We start from the raw sequence: 25,866 nt of genomic DNA, 5'->3' as shown, positions 1-25,866 counted from the left end.
TAGATTATGAACTACTTCGATGTTGGATATATTATTGATCTAATTAAAATTATTTTAAATTATTACTATTTACTCTCAGATTCTTTATATAACTTGTCATGATGTAGAAATTTATTTTCTTTTAAGAAGATAATATTATATTACAATTACATTTATTATTATTAATCAAAAGGTTTAGTAAGAAAAAAACAAACCAATTTTACTTTTCACATTATTTACATAGAATGTCTATAATACACTTTGGCTGCTTGCGGAACGGTTAAACCGTTCTCAATATCTGAATCAAATGTCATTTTTTGATCAATTGGCAATATCATAACGGATATTCTTTTTTTTGTATGTAAATGTACTATTATTATATGATATAACCTAGATATTATATTAATTGTCAAAACAATTGAACTTGTTAGAAGTGTAAGAAAAGGGATGAAATCATATGTAACTGTAAATTTCACGTAGAAAATCTAAAAGTGTTAAAAAGGTCAGTAAAGCTTTTTATTAGTCTTTTAAAGCAAAAAAATATTAATTACATACCTGAATAATAAATTGAGGAATATCTTCTATAAAAAGCCCAACAAGACTCCCCCAAAAAATATACAATTGAGTCTTTTCTGACATAGGAGCATTAAATAACTTAATACCACCGACTTGTGAGGAAAGCGTGTCTAATACTTCAAGATCAGCACTCGCTAATATAGTAAATAGTGCTGCTATATTCGTATTTAATTTAAACCAATTGTAGAAAGATTCATTTCGTGTGATCTCTTTAAGTATTATAATCATGCTCATTATGGAATTAGCCGCTATTGGTATTGAACAAAAAATAATACTGAAATACAAAAAAAAAAATTTAGTCTTAATAAATAGATATGTTACAATTAATAATAATTGATTAATTGATTATACCTGGGAATAAATAACTGTGGTACATTTCTCCCATTATTTAGAACAAACAATATATCCAATATAAAATCCATAATAATTAAAGAAATTTTAAAAACCATAATATTTTTACCCTACAAATCAAATAAATTAATGAATGGAAATCACAAATCATCGAAAACGTTATAAGATAAGCTTTGAATACTTTACTTTAGGATGTCTTCTCTTAGCATAAAAATATGATAATCCTAATATTATTATTCCTATAGCAATACCAACTAAATAAAATTTATATTCATCAAAGAGATTCCCTATACAATTAATAAATATGTAAATATTATATATACATATGTATATTTTTCTACGCACGAGGATTAGCGGTAAAACTTACTATTTTTCTGGAATCCAAAATTGGCATCTAAAAACATTGTTGTATTAAACCATGAAATTGGAGTAATGTCTTTTTCCTTGATCAAGATATTCAAATCTTTTATGATTCGATCAACGTTCCGTTCATTTGAATTTCTTGTCGATTTAATAAGTAATGATAAAAGAATTTTTGGAGGTCGTTGACTTTGATCAAACTTATAAAATTTAATATTGTCCAATCTATTAATATCAATGGGTATTGATTTTGCTAAATCAACCCTTAATTGTGATAAAAATCTTTTTTGATCGTAAGTCGAAAGGCCTTCATAATATTCTGTTCCTTCTGTAGTTAAAGAAAATCGACCAATCGCATCCTCTATATTTAAATTAATTATCAATATTATATTATCAACTAATAATTTGTTTAAAAAATATTAATCGATTAATATTTAATTACCTGCGAAGATATCTCGGTCATCAGCTATAAAGAAAAGAAGTTTGTGTAAAAATGTTAAAAAAATTTTAGTTTTTTTATTTACCACAGATATTATTTACTTACTAGTATTAAATGTCCAAATATTACTTTCTAAACCTAATAAAGGTTGATTTGTTTCCCAATCTTGAACAAAATTATCATCAATAACAATATAATACTTTGCATTTGGTTGATTAAATGTACTTTCCAAAACATTTAAAATTAAAGTTTGATTATCAGCACTATGGGAAAGAGATAGTGAACTACCTGGAACTGATTGTCTTAATATAGGATTTTCATTATTATGTTGATAAATAGAAATATTATTTGTGGATAACGTAATTGGTAATTTATAAGAGATATTAATATTAGTTGTTGAAAGTGATATAATAGAATTAATTAACGGAAAGGTAGATTGAATATATGGACTATCATAATCATTATCTAAAGATACAAAGAGAATGTAAGTAAGTTTAAAATATAACGAATAAAAATAATTTTAAAAACTATTCGGCATAATATTACCATAATAAACGAATTTTGGATATTCTTCCGAGTAAACCTTCCAAGTATATTCGTTTTCTTGTTGAGCGATAATAAAATTGCTATCTCGAAAACCCGGCATTGCGAGATAATTAGAGGCTTCCAAATTTTTTGGAAAGTCCAAAGTGTTGTTATAGAATCCATTATTATCAAGAATGATAGCTTGAACCGTTTTATGGTTATTTTCTGAGTTTTTGGAATAAAGTACTAAAAAGCCCCCATGATATAAACTTTCAAATATCGTAGTTTCCGATAAATTGTTATATAATTCAGTATATAGTTCGAGATTCGAAAATTTTTCAACATCAATAACTGAGCTATATTAATAAGGAAAAATACGAATCAATAATGACAATTATTAAATTTTATATAATTTTATATAGAAATTACGAACCCAGTATTTTGAAATGTTATTTTAATTAAATAATTTTTAGATTCTTCTTTAGGTTGCACTTCATTCATATTTAATATGCAAAAATAACCCATAGTCGTATAAATGGAATTACATTGAAATACTATCCGTAACGTCGGAATTGCGGTTTGATAAAGCAAGAAAGGTCCATCAACAGCATCTTCACTCGGCTTAATGAATGTTATATAAAGTCCAAACATAGGTTCGGTTGGGTTAATTAAATCAACATTTGGTTGAAGTTGGATTGAAGCGTTTGTATTATAATTACTAGTAACCAATCCAAAGGTTCCATCAATGGCGGCAAATATATTAAATCTGTCTAACGGATTTAATAATTCAAACTGATTACTATTTATTGGCTTAAAATTACCATCTGAATCACTAAAGACGATTAAAATATCATTAATATTAATTGATTTATAGAAACAAAAAATTTAATGCACGGACTTACGGTTTACTAAAGTAAATCCAACGTATTTTAGTTTCAGTTATGAAACTCCAGAAAAGAAAGCCATACTCTTCGTTAATGTGTGGTAGAATGTCTCCGGAGAAGGATAAAGTCCCATTGATTGTGGAAACGAGTGAGAGAAAAGTATTGCTTTAAATTAATGGATTATACGTAGTGTTAATTATGGTACAAATAAAATATTAACAATTAAGGGAAAAAAATATATATAAAACCTAATAACGTTTCCTGTGCGAGCATTAACAAGCAATGCATAAAAACTTGCCGAATTTATATTGGTAGAATTTTCATAAAGGATAATCACATTATCTTGCATATTACCAAAAAGTTTAATATGCAAAGACAAATTATTTGGCTTAAGACAAAAATTAAAATCTGGGATCGGATGGTGAACTTTAGTAATATCAACTGCGCCATCAGGTCTTATAATGCGAAAATCGATACTTGGTTCGTTGCAGGTTTCGTTTATAGGTTTGGTTAAATAGATGACTGATGTACCATCGTGATTGGTTAATATTTGATGTACTTGATATCCAGGTTCGCTCTCGTTATGAGATAAGATTTTATAAGAATGTATACCAAATGGATTTATAAATAAAATAAAAATTGCTACAAAGTATAAAAAAGAATTAGTTCCTGACCAATTCATCTTACAATTTTATCGAACTTTAAGAGCCAGCTAAAAATTATAGGGTGCATTTCAAGTGTGCTTTTATATACAATCCAGTAAACAATATTATTTAAATATATCGTTATAACAATGTAACTTTATTTAATAACAATATATAATACAATATATAAATAAATAAATAACAATATAATTTTTTGGTAAAACAATCTAAAAATAGAAACTATAATACTAATACCTTTACTGTACTAGGACTAGAAATACATAAAAAGGTAACAATCCAGGGGGTTCTACTGTACTACTGTAGTACTGTTTAAAACATTGTAAACATTGTGGAGATCACTGGCCATTAAATAAATTTCTTAATGGATCTAACCTATAAATGGTATCTCCGTATCTTAAATATATAGATAATCAAACCCTATTATTGAAATTAGAAATTGATTTTCATATTATACATCCAAAATCCAAATAATATCAATAGCTAAAGTTGATTATTCAATTCCAGAATACAATTTTTGTTATAGACTTTGAAGTAGAGTTTGGATCCACATATCCGTCTATCCATGGATATGTACTATAATAAAAATTCAATATCTGTAATAGGACCCCGAAGAATATATATAATACTGGAATCCAATTTTGTATAAATTTACTATGTAATTTCTTATGTTTGAAATTGTATAACCAAATAGCAGTTACACAAAAAGTCAGATTTTTATTTGTATAACAATAATGATTTTTACTATAAGTAAGGTTTTCATTTTGTATAACAGATATTAGAATTATTTTTATATACGTTTAAAATGTTTAAAATTTTTTAAAGTTTTTTTTTATTTTTTGTTTAAGATATTTTAAGATATTTTTTAATAAAGAGTTTTTTTATTTGTTTTAAAAAACACTTGAAATATTTTTTAATAGAAATTGTTTTTTGTTTAAAAAGTTTTTAGGGGTTCGTTTAAAGACATTTTTTTAATAGAAATTAAGAATTTTTTTTAAAATTCATTTACAAAATTAGTTTATTACATATCTCGGCATTCAGTAATTATAGAGACAAAATACAGCTTATTAGATTCGTCTCAATAAGACGAGTCGAATGGTGGTAGTTTCATATTTCTAGGTGTGATAGATGCCAAGTTATATGATAAAATGTAAAAATGTACAGTGAACGAAAATACAAAGTGTCAATGTATACTATAGCTTAACATAGAAACACAAAACTACTACCATTTGATTTGTCTTATCAAGACAAATCCAACAAGCTGTATTTCATCTTTTTACGATCACTGGGTGGTAAGATATATAACAAAATGTATTTTCTTTTATTTTGGTAATATACAGTACATCCAAATTTTTGCATAAAATTTACTATATTATACATATTGGGCATAGCATAGCAGACATGCTTTTATCACCTTGCCGATCATTTGTCATACAGTGGCTTACATAAGTAACTGACCAAACATTTTTTTAACTATTAATTTTATATATTGGACTTAAAATATATTTAATTAACATAAAATTTAAAATATAAATTATTTATTACTATATAACCTATTAAAATAATAAATTTTATACAAATTAGTTGATTAATTTTCCAAATATAATACATTTTATTAAAAAAGGATGGTCATTTACTTTTGTCACTTTTTGTATTTATAATAAATTAAAAATTTTGTAAAAATTAGTAATATGTTTATTATAAATTAAATAATAAAAAATATATTAAATAGTTTAAATTATTAATTAATTTAAAAAAACCAATAATTTTAATAGTTTATTAATTTTAAATTTATTTAAATAACAAATTTTATAGTGTTATGTATATATTTATAAATTAGTATTAATATTATTAATAGAAAATATATTTTAAAAAGGTTTTTATAATAAAATTATTAAATTTTTTTAACTGTTAATGAGGATCATTTTTTAAAAAAATTTCGTCATGATTGGTTAGGTAGATCTGAAATAATTAATTGTGTAATGATCATCATTCTCATATATTAAATAATGTTTTATTAGCTATCTCTGCATCCAGTGCTCACAAAAAGATGAAATACAGCTCATTGGAATCGTCTCACTGAGACGAATCCAATGGTGGTAAATTCATATTTTTAGGTACGATAGATGTAGAGTTATGAGCAAAAATGTAAAAAATCGTCATTCTTATTTTGGTAGTTACTGTATTACGCGAACATTTTGACATTTAACTCCGCATCTAGTGATTGTAGGAAAATGAAATACAGCCCATTGAAATCGTCTCACTGAGACGAATCTGATGGTGGTAATTTCATAGTTCTAGGTACGATAGATATGGAGTTAGACGCTAAAATGTTCGTGTAATACAATAACTACCAAAATAAGAATGACGATTTTTTACATTTTTGCTCATAACTCTACATCTATCGTACCTAAAAATATGAATTTACCACCATTGGATTCGTCTCAGTGAGACGATTCCAATGAGCTGTATTTCATCTTTTTGTGAGCACTGGATGCAGAGATAGCTAATAAAACATTATTTGATATATGAAGAATGATGATCGTTACACAATTAATTATTTCAGATCTACCTAACCAATCATGACGAAATTTTTTTAAAAATGATCCTCTTATTAACAGTTAAAAAGAATTTAATAATTTTATTATAAAAATCTTTTTAAAATATATTTTCTATTAATAATATTAATACTAATTTATAAATATATACATAACAATATAAAATTTGTTATTTAAATAAATTTAAAATTAATAAACTATTAAAATTATTGGTTTTTTTTAAATTAATTAATAATTTAAACAATTTAATATATTTTTTATTATTTAATTTATAATAAACATATTACTAAATTTTACAAAATTTTTAATTTATTATAAATACTAAAAAGTGACAAAAGTAAATAACCATTCTTTTTTAATAAAATGTATTATATTTGGAAAATTAATCAACCAATTTGTATAAAATTTATTATTTTAATAGGTTATATAGTAATAAATAATTTATATTTAAATTTTATGTTAATTAAATATATTTTAAGTCCAATATATAAAATTAATAGTTAAAAAAATGTTTGGTCAGTTATTTTTGTAAGCCACTGTATATTATATTACTTCTACTTTGAAAACATCGGGTAAAATCATAAATACTCAGGCAAATTATACTAATTATTTTTTTTGTCAGTTTAATTTATGAAAAATACATTATAAAATTAGAAAATTTCTAAGTTTACACGGGTGTTTGTTAAGGATGGTCATCGGTCCTACTGGTCCTACTCGGTCCTGGACCGGTCAGTCCCAGGACTTGTAGGACCAGACCGCGGTCTTGCATTTTTTTGATGGCCAAGCAAGAGGACTGTCCTCTTGTCCGACCAGTCCTCGTACCGGTCTTTATATAATAAATGATTTTTATATTGAATAAACCTATTAATCTGATAAAGGTCTTCATAAAATAATATAAAGACCGGCCATTTCCAAACCAATAAATAATGACAATCACTCTTCCCATTTGTAGAGTTGCTTGTCAAAACGCTGAAACTCTGATACTTCAAAAAAAGTTTAAGCGGAATATCTCGTCATCCAGTGATCGAAAAGGATGAAACACCACCATTCGAATCGTCTCAGCGAGACGCGTCGAATGGTGATAAATCAATGTTTCAGGATCGATAGATAGTCGGTAATTATTGAATTTATTATCAAATAATTTTGCCAACGTAATATTTTTTTTATTGATTATAAAATCATGATTTTGATACCATTCGACGCGCTGCAGCGAGACGATTCGAATGGTGGTAAAATCATCCTTTTACAATCACTGGATGGTGAGATATTGCGTTTTGAAGTATTTTTTCTCAAAGCTTTAAATTTTCGAAACTATGACTTCGAAAATTTCAAAAAAAAACTTTAAAACGTAATATCTCACCATCCAGTGATTATAAAAGGATGAATTTACCACCATTCAAATCGTCTTACTGAGACGTGTCGAATGGTATCAAAATCATGATTTTAGAATCGATAGAAAAACAATTACGTCGGCAAAACTATTTTATAACAAATTCAATAATTGTTGGTTATCTATTGATCCTGGAAATATGGTTTAGTCACCATTCGATGCGTCTCGCTGAGAGGATTCGAATGGTGGTGGTTTCATCCTTTTCTGATCACTGGATGACGAGATATTCCGCTTAAACGCTTTTTTTAAAGTTTGGAGTTTCAGTGTTTTGACAGGCAACTCTGCCCACTTACATGCTTATATTCTTTCAAAAAGAATTTCCTAATGCTAATTTATTAATTTTTAAGATTATTTGTTCATTCTGAAATTTAGTAATTTATTCATTTTTTATAAATGTTAATTTATTTTTAATGTTAATAATAAATACATATATTTTTAAAGAGAATACATAAAAAGTTAAAAAATTTATACAAAAAAAATAAAATAAAAGATTTTTTAATTATATGAAAGGATAAAATATCAAAATTTTTTAATATTTTATTCAATTTTTCCTTGTTCTAACCAAGATTTTAAGCATAAACATGCTCGTGCTGTATTAGCATCAATTCTGTTACGTGTTTGACTAAATTGGTTTCCTGCAATTGAAAAAAACTGTTCACAAGGAACAGACATTGGCATTATGGCTAAGTAGTCCTTTGCCATTTTTGATAATGTTGGGTATTCCATAGAATGGTTTTTCCACCATTCTAAAGGTACTATTTCATCACCTGGTGAGTTAGAAGTAAAATAAAGTTCCAATTCATTTAAAACAGGCTGCGGAGTTTGATTTGGTGCTATTAAATTGCGAAAAAAATTTCTTGTTTCAATTGCTGATAAATTCATTAAATGACGCTGAGAAGCCTGAATGGGTTGAGATGGTATATGAGTATCATCAGATTCTCTATAATTGGCCATTGCTCTACGAATTGGTTCAAAAATATTATTTTGAGACATATCACCATATGCTAATTTTTTATAACGGGAATCAAAAAAGGCTGGAACATGTAATGCCTCACTTATTTCATCAAAATAATTTGTAAAAACACGGTTCATTTCATCTACTTGGTCTTGTAAAATAAAATTTTCACCTCGAGATTGATTTAAATGCATTCTAATACCTTCAAAAAGTAATTTAACTTCACCAATAGTTGGATAACTAGAAGCAGATATCACTCTTGTTACTGATGCAAAAGGAGCTAATAAGTCTGCTAAAATAGTAAGTATATTCCATTCTTCTTCATTTGGCCAATTATTTGATAATGATGTAAGATTTGATACTAAATGAGCCAAAAGAGGTTTAATTTCTAATGCTCGATCTATCATGTAGAATGTATAGTTCCATCTTGTAGTACAATCTGGAAGTGGTACTTTAAATTTAATTTTTTCAACTTGAAAAAACTCCTTTAACTTATCCATTTGTTTAGGTGAATTTCTTACTGTACTAATAAATATACGCAACTTTTTGACACAATTAGGAACTATACTTGTATTAAGTGCTGCTTCAACAGCAAGGTTTAAAATATGTGCTGCACAGCGATAGTGGCAAAATTCTGATAAATTAAGATCTTCTTTAATCAGTCGAGTCGCAGCTAACATCTTTGCTTCATTGTCACTAGTAATTCCAATTAATCGATCTGCAATATTTAATTCTGAAACAATTTTAATAATAGAATCTTTAATTGCTAAAGCTGTGTGTGGTGAAGGAATATACAATACATCTAATACAAAGTGATCAAACTGCCAATCATCTTTTATAAAATGAATTGTTACTGCCAAAATACCTAATGAACTAATTGTTGTCCACATATCCATTGTTAACGAAATTTTGGAAGTTGAAAGTTGAAGGTAGTTTTTTATTTGAATTTGTGCATTTTCAAACTTTTTCATTATCATATCTTTTATTGTGTGTTGAGATGGAATTTTGTATTTTGGTTGAATAGATGCTATAAATTTTTTAAAACTTTGATTTTCAACAATGGTAAATGGTTGCTGGTCTGTGATAATCCAATTAACAAAAAGATTATGCTTTTCTTGTTGTATATCAACTGTCCAGGGTTTTGCATTAGATTCAACTTGACCTAAGTCTTTATATACATCAAAATGTTTAGCTTTTAAATGACGTTCAAGAGTTGTAGTAGAATTGCTTTGCAGAATAAAATGGCCTTCACAAATATGACATAAAATATAAGTTTCAGTTTGTTCATCATCTTTTTCAATTGTCTTTTTTTCAAAATGTTTCTAAACTCGAGCTTGTCTTAATTCTTTAGATCTAATACTAGAAGTTTCAGTTTCAGTTTCAGTAATTTCAGTTTCTCTTTCAGCCATTTCTGTTGTTATTTCACTATCTCTTTCTTCATATTCCTCATCCTCATAATCAATAAAAATTTGATCCTCTATAAAGGATTCATATGGAAAAGAGTTGTAATTATCCTCTTGTTCTTATTCTTCAGCCATAATTCAAAAAGAAAAAAAAAATTTAATAAAAAAAAAATTGCGATGGGAAAATTTTTTAACTACTGTGCAAGTTTGAACACAGTGATGCATTTTTGCATAAATACAACTAGTTTTATCATGCTTAACTCATATTTAGCTAAAAGGTTATGATTACCAAGTGTTTGATTAAACGAAAATGATCATATGATTGTCACTAATACAATAATAGTAAGTGCATGACGTATGTGATGATCATAAATCCAGGTGATTTGTAAAAAAAAAAATTTATATTAAAAATCATCCCAATTAGTGTTCATTTATAAAACAAGGCTATTCCTAATAAAGTTAAGGAAGAAAATCTTTTTTTATTTGCAAAAAAAGAAAAAAGACCGATCAATCTTAAAAAGACTGCGGTCCTTAAAAAGACCGACGGTCTTATTATATGTGATACAGGACCGAAAGACCGCGGTCCTACACTAAGACGGACTGGTCCGTCTTTTTATGGTGTAGGACCATAGGACTGTGGTCTTCTAGGACCGATGACCATCCTTAGTGTTTGTACACGGGTCATATAATTATAATTTTTAATAGACTAATTTTTTGTTTTTTAATTTGAAATTGAATGCTACCGACATTATACTCTTTGACTTTTTATTCTTATTATATTACAGATAAATATATGTATTTTTACCTGCTCTGCAAGTTTATTTAAGGCATTAAAGAAGGTTTTGAATGCCATTTTTAATCTACTAATATGACCCATGTTTAAACATTCTGTTCCGTATACAAATAGAAATTGCCATAAAATTATTATGGTAAAAAAAAATGTATTGCCAAGATTAGCCTTAAATCAAAATTTCCAATAATTTGATAATTGCCAATCATTTGCCAATCATCTGCTAACCTGATTTTGAAGTTTTGGGTGAAGCCACAGATTTATGGGTGAAACTTGAAATTTTTAAAATATATTATTTAGGCAGTATTGGGTTTTGGACTTGTCCAATTGGTTTTTTTAATTGGACAATTTTGGACTATCTAAAACCAGTTTTAGACATAGTTTTGGACATAGTTTTAGACAGTTTAAAACTGCTCAAGAGTTCTAATATTTATCAACTGAAACTAAAAATAAAATAAAAATATAATGTTAAAATTAAATATTTAATATAAATTAAATGATAAAAAATTAATATAAAATCAAATAATATTAAAAATTAATATTTAAAGATTTTTGAAGTAATTTAATAATTGAACTAAAATTAAAATTAGCCAAAATTAATCATAATTCTGGCCAAAATTAAATTTTTTGTCATGTAATCTGTCCAAAACCTGTCCAATGAAAAAAAGGTTTTAGTTTTGGACAAGTTTTGGATAGGTTTTGGACAAATGTCCAAAACATCCAATTGTCCAATTGCCTAACACTGATTTAGGTATTCAAGAATTAATGGCTAAAATAAATCAGCAGAATTTTAGATAAACCAAAAGTTATTATTAAAAGAATGTTTTAAAATATATATTAGGAAAAAATTTTGGCAAAATTTTATGAACTGTTTAAAGAATTTTTTTTGTTTTATTTATTTAAACAATAAATTTGATCATTAAAAATTATATTGTTCATTTTTTTATAAATAGTCTTTAAAATTTTGTGAAAAAATACTCATAAAAACACATTTTATTAGAATTTAAAAAGTTATTACTAGTAAAAGTTGCCCAATAATGATGCAATCTTGATAAAATTTAATATGTAGTAAACTTAAATAAATATTAAGCTGACTGTAAAATTTGAGTACATATTAATATGTAGAATTTTCAACTAAAGCCAATCAATTTAATTATAGTGAAGAGATAAAATTGAATAAATGATAAAATCCCAGACATCTCTTATAGAACTCACAACTGACTTATTGCCAAAAAAAACCCATTTGCTCTTTTTTTATTTTCTGTTTTTTGCGATTATCTCAGTATTCAGTAATCCAATTCATGCGGATTTTTTTTATTTTGTAGAGCTCAATGAGAGCTACAAAACAAAAAAAAGTTCGTACAAATTGGACTACTGGATGCTAAGATAATCGCAAAAAACTGATTTTTTTTGTGAAATTTAGGTCAATCTGCAAAAAAGTTGCCATTGAGTTGTATATGTAATGTCCGGGATTCTTAAATGATCGATAAATGATCATTAAAATTATTAGTGTTCAGACCCGTAAACCGTTATTAACGGGTTATAACGGATATCCGTTAATATCGGGTTGACAGTTTTAAATTTTAACTAACAGGTTCAACCCAGGTTTGAAAATTGACTATCGGGTACAACTGGTTTAACCCGCCAAATGATATCAGGTATCAGTTTTGTAACGGATTATTGGGTTAACGGTTTAAACGGGTTAGCTAAATGGGTTGGAGAATTTTCATGTGAATATGTGATCATTGTGATGTGTTTGTCTAATTGTCTATAACCTGATAGATCGGAATCATCGGAATCATCGGATCATCAGAAATCAGAATCATTAAATAAAAAAAAAATCGTCAAAAAAAAAAAATATTTTTTTTTAAATTTTTTTTATCTTACATTTTGTATTATCACACACATCAAATAAAAAAAATCGTCAAAAAAAATTGACTATTTTTTTTTAATTTTTTTTATTAATTTTATATTACGTTTTATATTAATATATTATCACACACATCGTTAATTCTTTATAATTATGAGTGATATCACTGATATAAGGCAAGATCATTCTCGTCCTTCAAATCCTGAAGAAGTGCCGCAATCAAAGAAAGCAAAAAGTAGTCGAAAAAAATCAAGTTGGACGTGGGAATATTTTGAAGAAGTAGATATTAATGAACAAACAAGTGATAAAGGAGAACCACTTAAGAGGTGTAAAGTTTTAAGTGCAGATGGAAAAAAATGTGAAGCTATTCATGTTAATGATGGTTCAACCGGTAACGTGATTAATCATTTATCATCGGAACATGATATAACAAATGATGATAGAATGAAGAATGTTGGTATTTTTCTTAATCTTTTATTATATGTGGATTATGTGCTGTTAAAACTAATTAATAATCTTATTATAATATAGAAAAATCAGTCAACAATTACATCTATTGTTCATACTTATAAGCATAAAGAAAGTCGGCAACGTAAACTTCGCCAATTTTTGACCAACTGGATAACTGAAGATCTTCAACCATTATACGTAGTACAAAGTCTTTCATTTCGTAAATTGATTAATGAATTAGATCCAGCTTTTATAATTCCAGATGAAAAAGGAATTAAGAGAATTATTTCGAAATCCTATAAATCCACATTGCCAATATTAATTGAAAAAATTAGGGTGGAAGCAAAGAGTGTATCATTAACCACAGATATGTGGATCGTGAAAAATGGGCAAGGTTATATTGGAGTAACTTGCACCTATATTGATTCCAATTTTGTACTTAATGAAATTACCTTAACAGTTAATCGTATTCGTTATCTCCATTGTACAGCATATTGCAGAAAGTTTAGAAGAAACATTAGAGGAATGGAAATTACGAGAAAAAGTCTTTGTAATCACCACTGATAATGCTGCCAATATGAAAAAAGCCATTTCGGATATGAATTCAATTAAATGGCAAGCATGTGGGGCACACACTTTACAACTAATAATTGGAAAAGGGCTAATCCCAGCAAAACCATTAATTTTACGAGTGAAAAGATTAATTGATTTTTTTATGCGTCCCAAACAATCTGAACGCCTAGAAGATATTCAAAAAAAATATCCAAATGCAAATAAAGATGAAAATTTAGAATCTAATGAACAAATTGTAAGTTTTAATAATAATTTATAAATTCTTATATATAATTATAATATTAAATTTTAATTTTTTTAGAGTGCCAAAGATACAGCCAAATATCTTCGATTAGTTAATGACGTGGCCACTCGTTGGAATTCAAGTTATCTTGCCTGGTCACGTTTAATATATTTGAAAGAATGGATTAAGCTTTTATCTAATACTCTTTCAATTAGTACAGATTTAGATACAAAAAAAGAAGCTAAAAGATTAAAGCAAATAATGATTACAGATGAGGAATGGGATTTTCTTGCTGATATAATAGAGGTATTATCAACATTTGCAGATGCAACAACGGAATTAGGAGGAAGTAAATATGTGACAAGCAGTTTACATTCACGATTAATAATAGAAATAATTAAAATACTTGAAACTGATTCACAAAATATTAATAGAGAAGAAACAGGTGATGCATTTGATGAGGAGAATCAAGATGAAATACCAAATGATGATATTAATAAATCAGTTAATACTTATGGTTTAATTAATGAAATTAAATCAATTTTATATACAAATTTAATTAAGTATTATCCTACAATTACTACTGATGCTTTAATTTCTTCAATACTTGATCCTAGATTTAAAAGTCTTGATTTTACTTCATCAATTCAAAAATCTCATACTGAGCAGCAGTTACGAACTCTATTTGAACAAGAAAAAAATAATCAAAAAAATACACCTGAAGCATCTGGTACATCTGATGCATCCAGTACATCTGGCTCATCCAGCACATTCAAAAGAAAATCACTAATGGAACGACTTATTAAAGATAATGTAATAGCTCTTGATGAAGTTGGGGAATATTTACAACTTAATGAAATTCCTTTTGCGTCAGATCCACTTGTATGGTGGAATGGAAAACAGGATAAATTTCCTATTTTACGTAACCTTGCACAAAAATATTTAGCAGTTTCTGCAACTTCAACTGCGAGTGAACGTCTTTTTTCTGATGCCAGAAATTTATTAACAAATAAAAGAACACGTATGAAACCAAGTTTATTCAAAAAAATCATGTTCTTAAAAAGAAATGCATCAAATTTTGATACAATTTATCCAACTGATGAATAGAAATTATATTCTATTGCAATATTACATTCATTGGATGTTTAAACTTAAATAAATAATAATAATAGTAATAAAAATATTAAAATAATAAATGATTTAAACGATAAAAATTTTGCTAAGAAACCATTATTAACCTGTTAAACCCTTTAAGTAACCCGCTATCCAACCATTAAAACCCGTTAAGCAACCCACTATTCATAAATTAGGTAAAAGCTTTGTCAAACCTAGTTAGCCAACCGTTAGTCGACCGGTTATCAACCTCGTTAACCGAACCGATAAAAGCAAAGGGTTAAACTTTCCTTAGCGAGGTACCAACCCGGGTTTTTATTTCTCTTAACAGGTCAACCCGTGTACCCGTTAAGAACCTGGGTCTGAACACTATCGCAAGCAGTGCCATGGAATAGGATCTAAAAAGAAAAGTGAATTGCTAGCCATATTACAAGAGGTACGAAATTTGCAGAGTATAGATAGTGAATTAGATGATATAGATGTAGTTTAGGCGAAAAAAATATATTTTTCAAATACAGAAATAAATTAGAAAAAATAATAAAATTATCTAAGTTTTATCATTTCGAACGATCAATGTAGCGATGTCAGTCATAGAATATTCTGATCAACATTCTTTGATCGGCATATACAAAAATGGTAAGATCACTACCAATCAAAATGCTTAAAAATGATTCCATTTATGATAAAATCCCAGACTGTAATAGTAATTTTTTTTTTTTTTTAGAAAAATAACTATTTATACAAATTATTTTAGTGTGTAAGATTTTTATATTATATATTTTTTTTCACGCCTGCAATATGTCGTATCTTCCTTTTTTGGTAATTTTATATATTAATTATATCGATCATTTTGATCACATGATTTCGTTAAGATTTTCCTTTTTTTAAAAATCCTGATGTGAGACCTTATGCACTTAACGCATGAGCATGTTATATCGCCATGCCGATCATTTTGCTGATCGTATATATTTTTCAAACTTCAATAAACAATATCTCGAAATTCAGTCATCCAATTTTGATAAAGTTGTGCTCATTGGATTCGCCTCATCGAGACGAGTCAAATGGTGGTATTTTCATTAATTTTGGATCACTAGATGCCAAGATATTCACGATTTTGTATTTCTATTATGAATTATCACATTATATAAAATCGGCCGATCTGGCTTGGCTACACCGATATACATTCGGCCGGGCTATAAAAATTGATAAATTTAAGTTTTTTAACGATATAGAATAAAATAATAAACCTTTTTCATTACTAAAATTGATATTTATTAATTTTATATATAAATTTTTAGTATTTAATTAGGAAATTTACTATTTTTAGACTTTAAAACTTTGTACAAAGCCACAGACTTTTAAGCCAACTCTGAAATTTTCATCATATATTTGTTAACCATTTAGAAATATATGGTGAAAAAATGGCATCCTAATTCGCTTGAAACCAAAAGTTACCTATATACTATATTTAGTCAATTTTAATAAATTTGCAATTTTTAGACTTCAAAGTTTTGTACAAAGCCACAGACTTTTAAGCCAACTTTGAAATTTTCATTATATATTTGTTAACCATTTAGAAATATATGGTAAAAAAATGGCATTCTAATTCGCTTGAAACCAAAACTTACTTATATGTTATATTTAGTCAATTTTAAGTAATATATGATTATTTGATTTTAAAACTTTATATATTTTCTAAAATTTATTTTTGTTTACTATTTTAAAAATATAAGATAAAATTAATTATTTTAAAAGTTTTCTATGTGTTATATTTAATCAGTTTTTTTATAAATAGACAAAAAAATTGCTTTAGCAAAATTAGAAAATCCAATCCAATTTAAAATAAAAAAACAATATTTTTTTAAATACTTTCATAATTTTTAATATAAAAAATGGATAACACTTCTACTTTTTCAAATATTTGCAATTTTGATTCCATTGAATGTAATGGAAGAATAAAGCCAATCACTTATAACACTAAAATACCAAAATCTACTGAATTAATTATTTCAGTTGGAATGTATTTATGCCAAATACATTACAATCAATTTATTTTAAATGAAACTAGAAATATTAATTATAATAAGAGTTGTGAGCATCCAAAACATGATGAATATAAAAATCAATCAAAAAATACAAAAAAAAATCAAGCAAACTTAATCTTAAAAAGGTTCCAAAAAGATTAATTGAAGTTTTAGAATTAAATGAATCTTCAGAAATTTGTAGTATGTGTAGAAATAAAACTGATAAAGATTCTGAATATTTACAAAATGAAAAATACAAAGCACCTATTCCAATTAAAAAAAACAATTTAAATGATAATGATAATTTACAAGATGAATCAATAGAAACTATACAAGATGAACTAATAGAGGCTATACAAGATGAATCAATAGAAGTTATACAAAATGAATCAATAGAAGTTATACAAAATGAATCAATAGAAACTAAACAAATAAAAACTTGTCAACATCCAAAACATGATGAATACTTAAATCAATCAAAAAATACAAGCAAACAATTTAGTCTTCAAAAAGTTCCAACAAGATTAATTAAAGTATTAGAATTAGATGAACTTGCAATGATTTGCAGTATGTGTAAAAAAAAAACTGATAAAGATTCTCAATATTTACAAACTGAAGAATATAAAGCACCAATTTCTAGAAAAAATAATAATGACAATATATCAAAAATAGGAAATCATACTTATTTATTTAGAAAAGATATCTTATATACTGGAGAAGAATTACAACAATTTGAATCAGATTATCAAGAAATTATGACACAATTAAAAATTTCAAGTGAAATTAAATTAAGTAGTAAAATAATAAAAATGTCTAATATTCTTTATAATAATCAACATAGATTAAATCTTAAACCTATTTATGATCCAATAGCTTTTAAAACTATGTTAGAAACAGCTGATAAAGATTTAATTGGATTTTTTGATGAATTATATGCTGGAACTAATCCTAATACTAAATCTGAAACAACAAATAATAACAACAAAAAAAAATTAGTTTCTTTATGTTATTTTTTAGCTAGCATTAATAATAAATATATTAATGGAATTAAAGTTGATATTGGATCATACTTGGAAACTTCTGGAGCTTCTTCTTCTTCTATTGATACATTGGCAAATATAGGAGTTTCAGTAACAAGAAAAACAGTAAATCGTAAAAAAAATTTTATTTCAAATGAACACCAACAAACTGTAGATAATTATTGTTTACAAAATATAGAAAATATGTTTATTCTTAATATAGATGATTACCATAATATTCATAGGCGTAATCAACCAACATTGTTACAAACTCACAATATTTATCATTTTGTAACAATATTATTGAATACAAATACTAAAATTCCAAAAATACCATTTTATTCATTAAATAATTTTTCAATACATAATCCTAAAGGAATTGATTCTGGATTAATTATTAATAACATTAAAAATAATTTTATGAATCAATTAGGTAAAAGTTATTATATGCAAAAAGAATTATGGAAAAATTTTTTAATTGAAGATTCTTATGAAAATAGAGTTGAACTACTTAATATTCATAATTATGATGGTAGAATTCAAAATTACCATGAATTAAGATCAATGTCTAATAGCAAATTAGTAGACTTTATTTTGCATCCTTTACATAGTACTAAGGATTATATTGAATGTTTAGATTATGTATTTAAAGCATTTGAAAGATTAGAAAATATTGAAGAAAATTATTTAAATAATTTTATCATTCCTGTAATTGCTGATTGGCCAGGACAAGTAAATATAAGAAGAGCTATAACACTTAGAATTAAGAAAGGCATTAATTCTGGAGTTCCAGAGCAAGTGTTAAATTTAATTCCTATGATAGGTCCACTTCATGTCTCTTTAAACAGCAGAGAAATACTATTTCAAACATATCATTTCTTTTTTGAGATGCTATATCATAACTTATTTGGAGATAAAAAAATATTATCTCAAAAACCAAAACAAACAGTAATCAATCTTATTTTACATTTAACTTATCATGGATGGAAAAATATTCGTGATATTGTTACAAAAAGATTTGGAAATTTAAAAGATGCAGAATATCAAATGATGATAGATTTATTAGATAATTCTATTCCACTTACTTTGGATATATATGCAATACTTTTTAGAAGTGGATTTTTTGAAGGATATTTAGAAAGTACTGTAAAAATTTGGATATTATTTCAAAGATTGAGAAGACATAATTATAATAAAGCACCACTTATGTTTTTAAGTGATGTATTTTATTGGACTTCAAAAAATCATCCAATAATTAATATTTTAAAAAATAATTTACCAATTTTTAATGATTATTTTGTTGAAAATTTTCATAGCTCTTTAAGGCATCAAACAGCAGAATCAAATTCAGAGTTACAAATTATACAAAAAGCAAAAATTATTGATGCTGAAAGAAATAATAATCCTTTTAAAAATTCTTTTGTTAATTTGAGAAATCCAGCTAAGTCTCAAATTAAAGAATTAAAATCTTTAGAAAAAAAGGTTTCATTATTTTTATTCTCAATATTTGATAAGATTCATCAGAATATAGGAAATACAAAACAAATTAATAATGATAGATATCCAAAATTTTATCTTCCAAGTTTTGATATTGAAGTGGATGTAAAGGTACTTCCTTTAGGCTGGAATACACAAAAAATACCAGCAGATGATAAATTTTGTGATGCAAATAATTGTTTATTATCAAATAGTATAGATTTATCTAATGGAATTGTTTTACTTTGTGGACACAGTTTTCATAAAGAATGTTTAAGTACTTTATATGATGATAAATGTAATTTTTGTTTTGATTATTTATCATCCGGAATTGAGAAAAATATTAAGAGTTTGGATCAAAGATTGTCGACATCATTAAAAGAAAATGAAATCCCTTTATTTGAAAAGGAAAATAATAATGATGATGAAAATGATGAAGAAGAGAATATTGAAAACATATTAGAAAGAACAGAATGTGATGTAGAAAATCAATATGATATAATGTATCAACAATGGTTAAATTATAATGATATATAATTAGTATTAATATAATAATTTTTATTAAATTGCAAAAGTCACTTTATTGAAATTTTTTAATAATAAAAATTAATATTTTATTTTGATTAATGAAAATTAATGAATTATAATTGTATAATTACTCCAACTAATAAGATAAATTATATAATAAAATAATTAGAAGATTCCGAATGCAAATATCTCAAGATATATAACTCCAAATTTTGTAAAATAAAGATGATCGGATTCATCAAGTTCTAAGTTTTCTAACAAGCTAAAAATCATAAAATTCTGATCACTGGATGCTGAGATAACTGAGATTAACTTTAAAAAAAATCTAATATTAAATGTGATATGATAAAATAGTGATCAACAAATGATCGGCAAATGATCGGCAAAATTGTGATAAAATAGGGATGTCCGCTATGCTATGCACTTACTACGTATTATAAGAAATCTTATACTATGCGTATTTTTGACCGCTCTATAATATAACAAAAGGGATTTAGAATGTTATTTTTGACTTTTATATGTAACATATTATAGGAGTGCGACATAACGCAGGTGCGATAAAAAACAAAACCCTTATAAAAATCTAAATTTAATTTTATTTTTTCGTTAAATTAATTTCTGGTACTATATATGATTATAAATCTATTAATGATTATATGGATTTTGGTTGATTCTTCAAATGTTAAAATATTAAATAATAACTAATAAAGTATATAATACAAGAATATAATAATATTAATAAATCAAATAATATTTCTATTTAAATATTAAATAATTACTTATTCTAAAAGATAAAAATATAGGAATCTTTCAAATATTTAGCTGTATTTTCTTATGATTTAAATATTAAATTTGATAAAAAAAGCTATAGCATCATCTTAATAATTTATAATTAATGCTAAAGTATTGAATTGATATTATACATTTATACATATTAAAAAATAAGCATCAGTCACAGCAGGATCTCAAAGAATATATATACAAATCAGATCCAGATCTAAAATTTTAATATAACTTTATACACCTAATTTTATTAGAAGTTTTATACAAAATCATCATATAAGTTCAAATTTTATTATAAATTATACAATTATCCCTTAAATGGTAAAACATTGCAAGCAAATTTGGCTGCAATTTTACTGAAAATTTAGTTTTCATCTAATTTTATGAAAAATGAAGTTATTTTAATGAAATTTTTTTTCACAAAGAACTTAAATCATAATTTATGTGACAATAATCATTATTTATTAATTATATATTATATAAAGATGGTTATCGGTCCTAGAAGACCGTGGTCCTATGGTCCTACATCATAAAAAGACGGACTGGTTCATCTTAGTGTAGGACTATGGTCTTTTAGTCTGTATCACATATAATAAGACCATCAGTCTTTTTAAGGATTGCAGTTTTTTTAAGACTGATCAGTCTTTTTTCTTTTTTTTGCAAATAAAAAAAGATTTTCTTCCTTAATTTTATTAGGAATAGCCTTGTTTTATAAATGAACACTAATTGGAATGATTTTTAATATAAATTTTTTTTTACAAATCACCTGGATTTATGATCATCACATATGTCATGCACTTACTATTATTGTATTAGTGACAATCATATGATCATTTTCGTTTAATCAAACACTTGGTAATCATAACCTTTTAGCTAAATATGAGTTAAGCATGATAAAACTAGTTGTATTTATGCAAAAATGCATCACTGTGTTTAAACTTGCACAGTAGTTAAAAAATTTTTCCCATCGCAATTTTTTTTATTAAATTTTTTTTTTCTTTTTTTGAATTATGGCTGAAGAGCAAGAATAAGAGGATAATTACAACTCTATTCCATATGAATCCTTTATAGAAGATCAAATTTTTATTGATTATGAAGATGAGAAATATGAAAAAAGAGATAGTGAAATGACAACAGAAATGGCTGAAAGAGGAACTGAAATTACTGAAACTGAAACTGAAACTTCTAGTATTAGATCTAAAGAATTAAGATAAGCTCGAATTTGGAAACATTTTGAAAAAAAGACAATTGAAAAAGATGATGAACAAACTGAAACTTATATTTTATATCATATTTGTGAAGGCCATTTCTCTGCAAACAATTCTACTACAACTCTCGAACATCATTTAAAAGCTAAACATTTTGATGTATATAAAGACTTAGGTCAAGTTGAATCTAATGCAAAACTCTGGACAGTTGATATACAACAAGAAAAGCATAATTTTTTGTTAATTGGATTATCACAGACCAGCAACCATTTACCATTGTTGAAAATCAAAGTTTTAAAAAATTTATAACATCTATTCAACTAAAATACAAAATTTCATCTCGACACATAATAAAAGATACTATGATAATTAAGGTTACTTGTCTAAACCTCTTCAAAATCCTACGATTAGTTTTGTCAAAATTTTACTATAGATTTATTATAGTTTTGTCAGAGTTTCAGCAGTTTTGGCATTTATAATAAGTTTCGGCAGTTTTGCCTTTCTCCAAAGTTTCGCCAGTTTTTTAATATAACTTTAATATAGTTTTGGCAGAATTTCGCTTTTCGGCAAAACGCCATCTTGCCTAAACCCCTAGGTTTCGGCAAGCAACCTTAATGATAATGAAAAAGTTTAAAAATGCACAAATTCAAATAAAAAACTACCTTCAACTTTCAACTTCCAAAATTTCGTTAACAATGGATATGTGGACAACAATTAGTTCATTAGGTATTTTGGCAGTAACAATTCATTTTATAAAAGATGATTGGCAGTTTGATTACTTTGTATTAGATGTATTGTATATTCCTTCACCACACACAGCTTTAGCAATTAAAGATTCTATTATCAAAATTGTTTCAGAATTAAATATTGCAAATCGATTAATTGGAATTACTAGTGACAATGAAGTAAAGATGTTAGCTGCGACTTGACTGATTAAAGAAAATCTTAATTTATCAGAATTTTGCCACTATCGCTGTACAACACATATTTTAAACTTTGCTGTTAAAGCAGCACTTAATACAAGTATAGTTCTTAATTGTGTCAAAAAATTGCATATATTTATTAGTACAGTAAGAAATTCACCTAAATAAATGGATAAATTAAAGGAGTTTTTTCAAGTTGAAAAAATTAAATTTAAAGTACCACTTCCAGATTGTACTACAAGATGGAACTATACATTCTATATAATAGATCGAGCATTAGAAATTAAACCTCTTTTGGCTCATTTAGTATCAAATCTTACATCATTATCAAATAATTGACCAAATGAAGAAGAATGGAATATACTTACCATTTTAGCAGACTTATTAGCTCCTTTTGCATCAGTAACAAGAGTGATATCTGCTTTTAGTTATCCAACTATTGGTGAAGTTAAATTATTTTTTAAAGGTATTAGAATGCATTTAAATCAATCTCGAGGTGAAAATTTTATTTTACAAGACCAAGTAGATGAAATGAACTATGTTTTTACAAATTATTTTGATGAAATAAGTAAGGTATTACATGTTCCAGCCTTTTTTGATTTCCATTATAAAAAATTAGCATATGGTGATATGTCTCAAAATAATATTTTTAAACCAATTCGTAGAGCAATAACCAATTATAGAGAATCTGATGATACTCATATACTATCTCAACCCATTCAGACTTCTCAGCGTCATTTAATGAATTTATCGGCAATTGAAACAAGAAATTTTTTTCGCAATTTAATAGCACCAAATTAAACTCCACAGCCTGTTTTAAATGAATTGGAACTTTTTTTTTTTTTTTTTTTTTTTTAAATAGTAACGCGTTTATTAATTATTTGAATTTATACAATAAATTACATAATTAAAAAGTAAACACCTAGAGCTTGAAAAATTCAAACCCTATAACTAAGTATTTATCGAACTATACCTAAATCACCTAAATCTATCGTAAAAATCATAATAAAAATTTCACGCTATATCTAAATATCGCTAAACTAAATCTAAACTAGAGCGTTCGTTAATTTAATTGTTGAATTCCAAGATTTAGCTATATTAATACCTTCTGTGATTAATCCTTTCAATTTGTCTAACGTTACTAAGCTAATTTGTCTATTTATATTTGTATTTTTTTCTTTTTTAACTAAATTTTCTTTTGTTTTTTGTTTTTTCATTTTTCCTGGTAATATATCCTTGTCGATTTCATCTTCTACTATATCATCGTTTGCGGCTCTTCTCCTTCTAAGATCTATTTTTTTAATTTGTTCTCTTTCTTCTAATCTTTTAATTTCTTCGCATCGTGGTATCCATATTCGTTTCTTAATCTCGTCATACGTGAACATCCAAAGCTTTTTGATTAGATCTTTAATTTTTTTCTCTTTAGATAAATCATTGAATTTATTATTATAAATCCCTCTTAGTAATTCCCATTTTCTGCTTTTCCCCAACAAAATATTTGAAGGACTTTCTATTATATTAATAAATTCACAATTGTAGTTTCTTAAGATATCTAGTTCTTCGGTTTGGTTAGAGTTATCCAAAACTTTTTCGAAATTATATGGTGATTCTCGTATGATTTCATCAATTGATATATCGTTATCTTCACATATCCATATGTGTTCCCAATCTTCTGTGAAGATTTTCCCACATCTTATACATTTATCTGTATCAATTTTGTTCGTGTTTTTTTTAAATAAAGTGTTATATGTGGGCAATTCTTTAAGTAAATTTTTGATTCTGTATGAGCGTTCAATTGTGTCTCTATCACCACATTGTCTTTGCGAAAATTTAACTCTATTACTAATAAATTCAAGACTTGCGATCCAGTCAAATTCGTTTCTATAATTGTACATAAATAGATCTTCTAACCTCTCGCTGTTTAAAATTTCATTTTTCCAAATTGCTAATGTCACTGCTTTCCTCCAAACTCGGAATCCTCCTGTTATTAATTTGTTATTCCAAATTAAATTATATTCATTCGTAATTAAACCTTCGTCTATTAATTCAAAATTATATTTTATCTTATCTACTATCTTATTGTTCTTTAACATTTCCTGCATCTCTTTTCTTTTTTCTTTTATGATTCTCTGTATTTTCTCTTTACCTTCGATTAATTCAATATTATTTGTTTCTAAAAAGTTTTCTAAAAATAAAAGCTCTAAATAGTAATCACTATCTATTTTCTTCCTATTACTAAAATTATTAGTAAATTCAATTATTAGTCTATTGACTTTCTCGTTTATTCCTAAAATTAATTCGCTATTCTCACTTATTATCATAATTCCTAGAATTATACATCTAAGAATAATTTTGAATTCGTTTTCGTAATTACATTCATAGCTCGCTAGTAGGATCACTTCCTCGCTCTCTTTTCCTTCGTAATTCAGTTCAAATATTTTCCATACTACATTATATCGATAAACTCTTTTACCTTTATTGTTAATTTCCCATTTCTTTTTGTTTGTATTAATTAGTAAACAAAATCTTCGTTTTGTAATCGAAATCAAATTATCTTCTTCTTCGAAAATACTGTTTTTGATTATATCCAGAAAATTTTTGTCATTCGTGTTAATTATTTTGTCGATTAATTCTATTTTTTTGTTAAATGACTCATCTTTTTTATCTTCTTTTGTATACGTTCGTAACCATTCATTCTTTTTTATAATATTATTTAGAGTTTCGTACGGTTTAATATAGTCTTCTTCTTTTCTTCTATCTAAATTTCTACAGATTTCGTTTTCTATGTATATTAGACATTCGTT

General features: G+C 25.9%; 4 protein-coding genes across 4 annotated transcripts; 2 read left to right on the top strand and 2 right to left on the bottom strand.

Moving 5' to 3' along the window:
- Positions 1 to 270: 270 nt before the first annotated feature.
- OCT59_001461 (uncharacterized protein) lies at positions 271 to 3,796 on the bottom strand (the record flags this gene model as incomplete). Its single annotated transcript, XM_066139589.1, has 12 exons — positions 271 to 277; positions 370 to 464; positions 535 to 829; positions 907 to 1,016; positions 1,093 to 1,193; positions 1,274 to 1,627; positions 1,709 to 1,732; positions 1,811 to 2,170; positions 2,252 to 2,586; positions 2,664 to 3,062; positions 3,133 to 3,279; positions 3,363 to 3,796. The coding sequence occupies 12 exons, from the start codon at positions 3,794 to 3,796 to the stop codon at positions 271 to 273; spliced, it is 2,661 nt and encodes an 886-aa protein (XP_065988982.1).
- Positions 3,797 to 16,993: 13,197 nt separating this feature from the next.
- Positions 16,994 to 20,157, top strand: OCT59_001460 (uncharacterized protein; the record flags this gene model as incomplete). The annotated part of the gene is made up of 3 exons (XM_066139587.1): positions 16,994 to 17,121; positions 17,253 to 18,676; positions 18,968 to 20,157. The coding sequence occupies 3 exons, from the start codon at positions 16,994 to 16,996 to the stop codon at positions 20,155 to 20,157; spliced, it is 2,742 nt and encodes a 913-aa protein (XP_065988981.1).
- A 3,379-nt stretch (positions 20,158 to 23,536) lies between these two features.
- On the top strand, positions 23,537 to 23,863 carry OCT59_001459 (uncharacterized protein; the record flags this gene model as incomplete). Its single annotated transcript, XM_066139586.1, has 1 exon — positions 23,537 to 23,863. The coding sequence occupies one exon, from the start codon at positions 23,537 to 23,539 to the stop codon at positions 23,861 to 23,863; it is 327 nt and encodes a 108-aa protein (XP_065988980.1).
- A 245-nt stretch (positions 23,864 to 24,108) lies between these two features.
- On the bottom strand, positions 24,109 to 25,383 carry OCT59_001458 (uncharacterized protein; the record flags this gene model as incomplete). Its single annotated transcript, XM_066139585.1, has 1 exon — positions 24,109 to 25,383. The coding sequence occupies one exon, from the start codon at positions 25,381 to 25,383 to the stop codon at positions 24,109 to 24,111; it is 1,275 nt and encodes a 424-aa protein (XP_065988979.1).
- Positions 25,384 to 25,866: the final 483 nt, after the last annotated feature.

Source organism: Rhizophagus irregularis, chromosome 1 (assembly GCF_026210795.1).
Source record: "Rhizophagus irregularis chromosome 1, complete sequence".
Taxonomy (NCBI): Eukaryota; Fungi; Glomeromycota; class Glomeromycetes; order Glomerales; family Glomeraceae; genus Rhizophagus; species Rhizophagus irregularis.
This window is presented reverse-complemented; position numbering and strand designations above follow the sequence as displayed.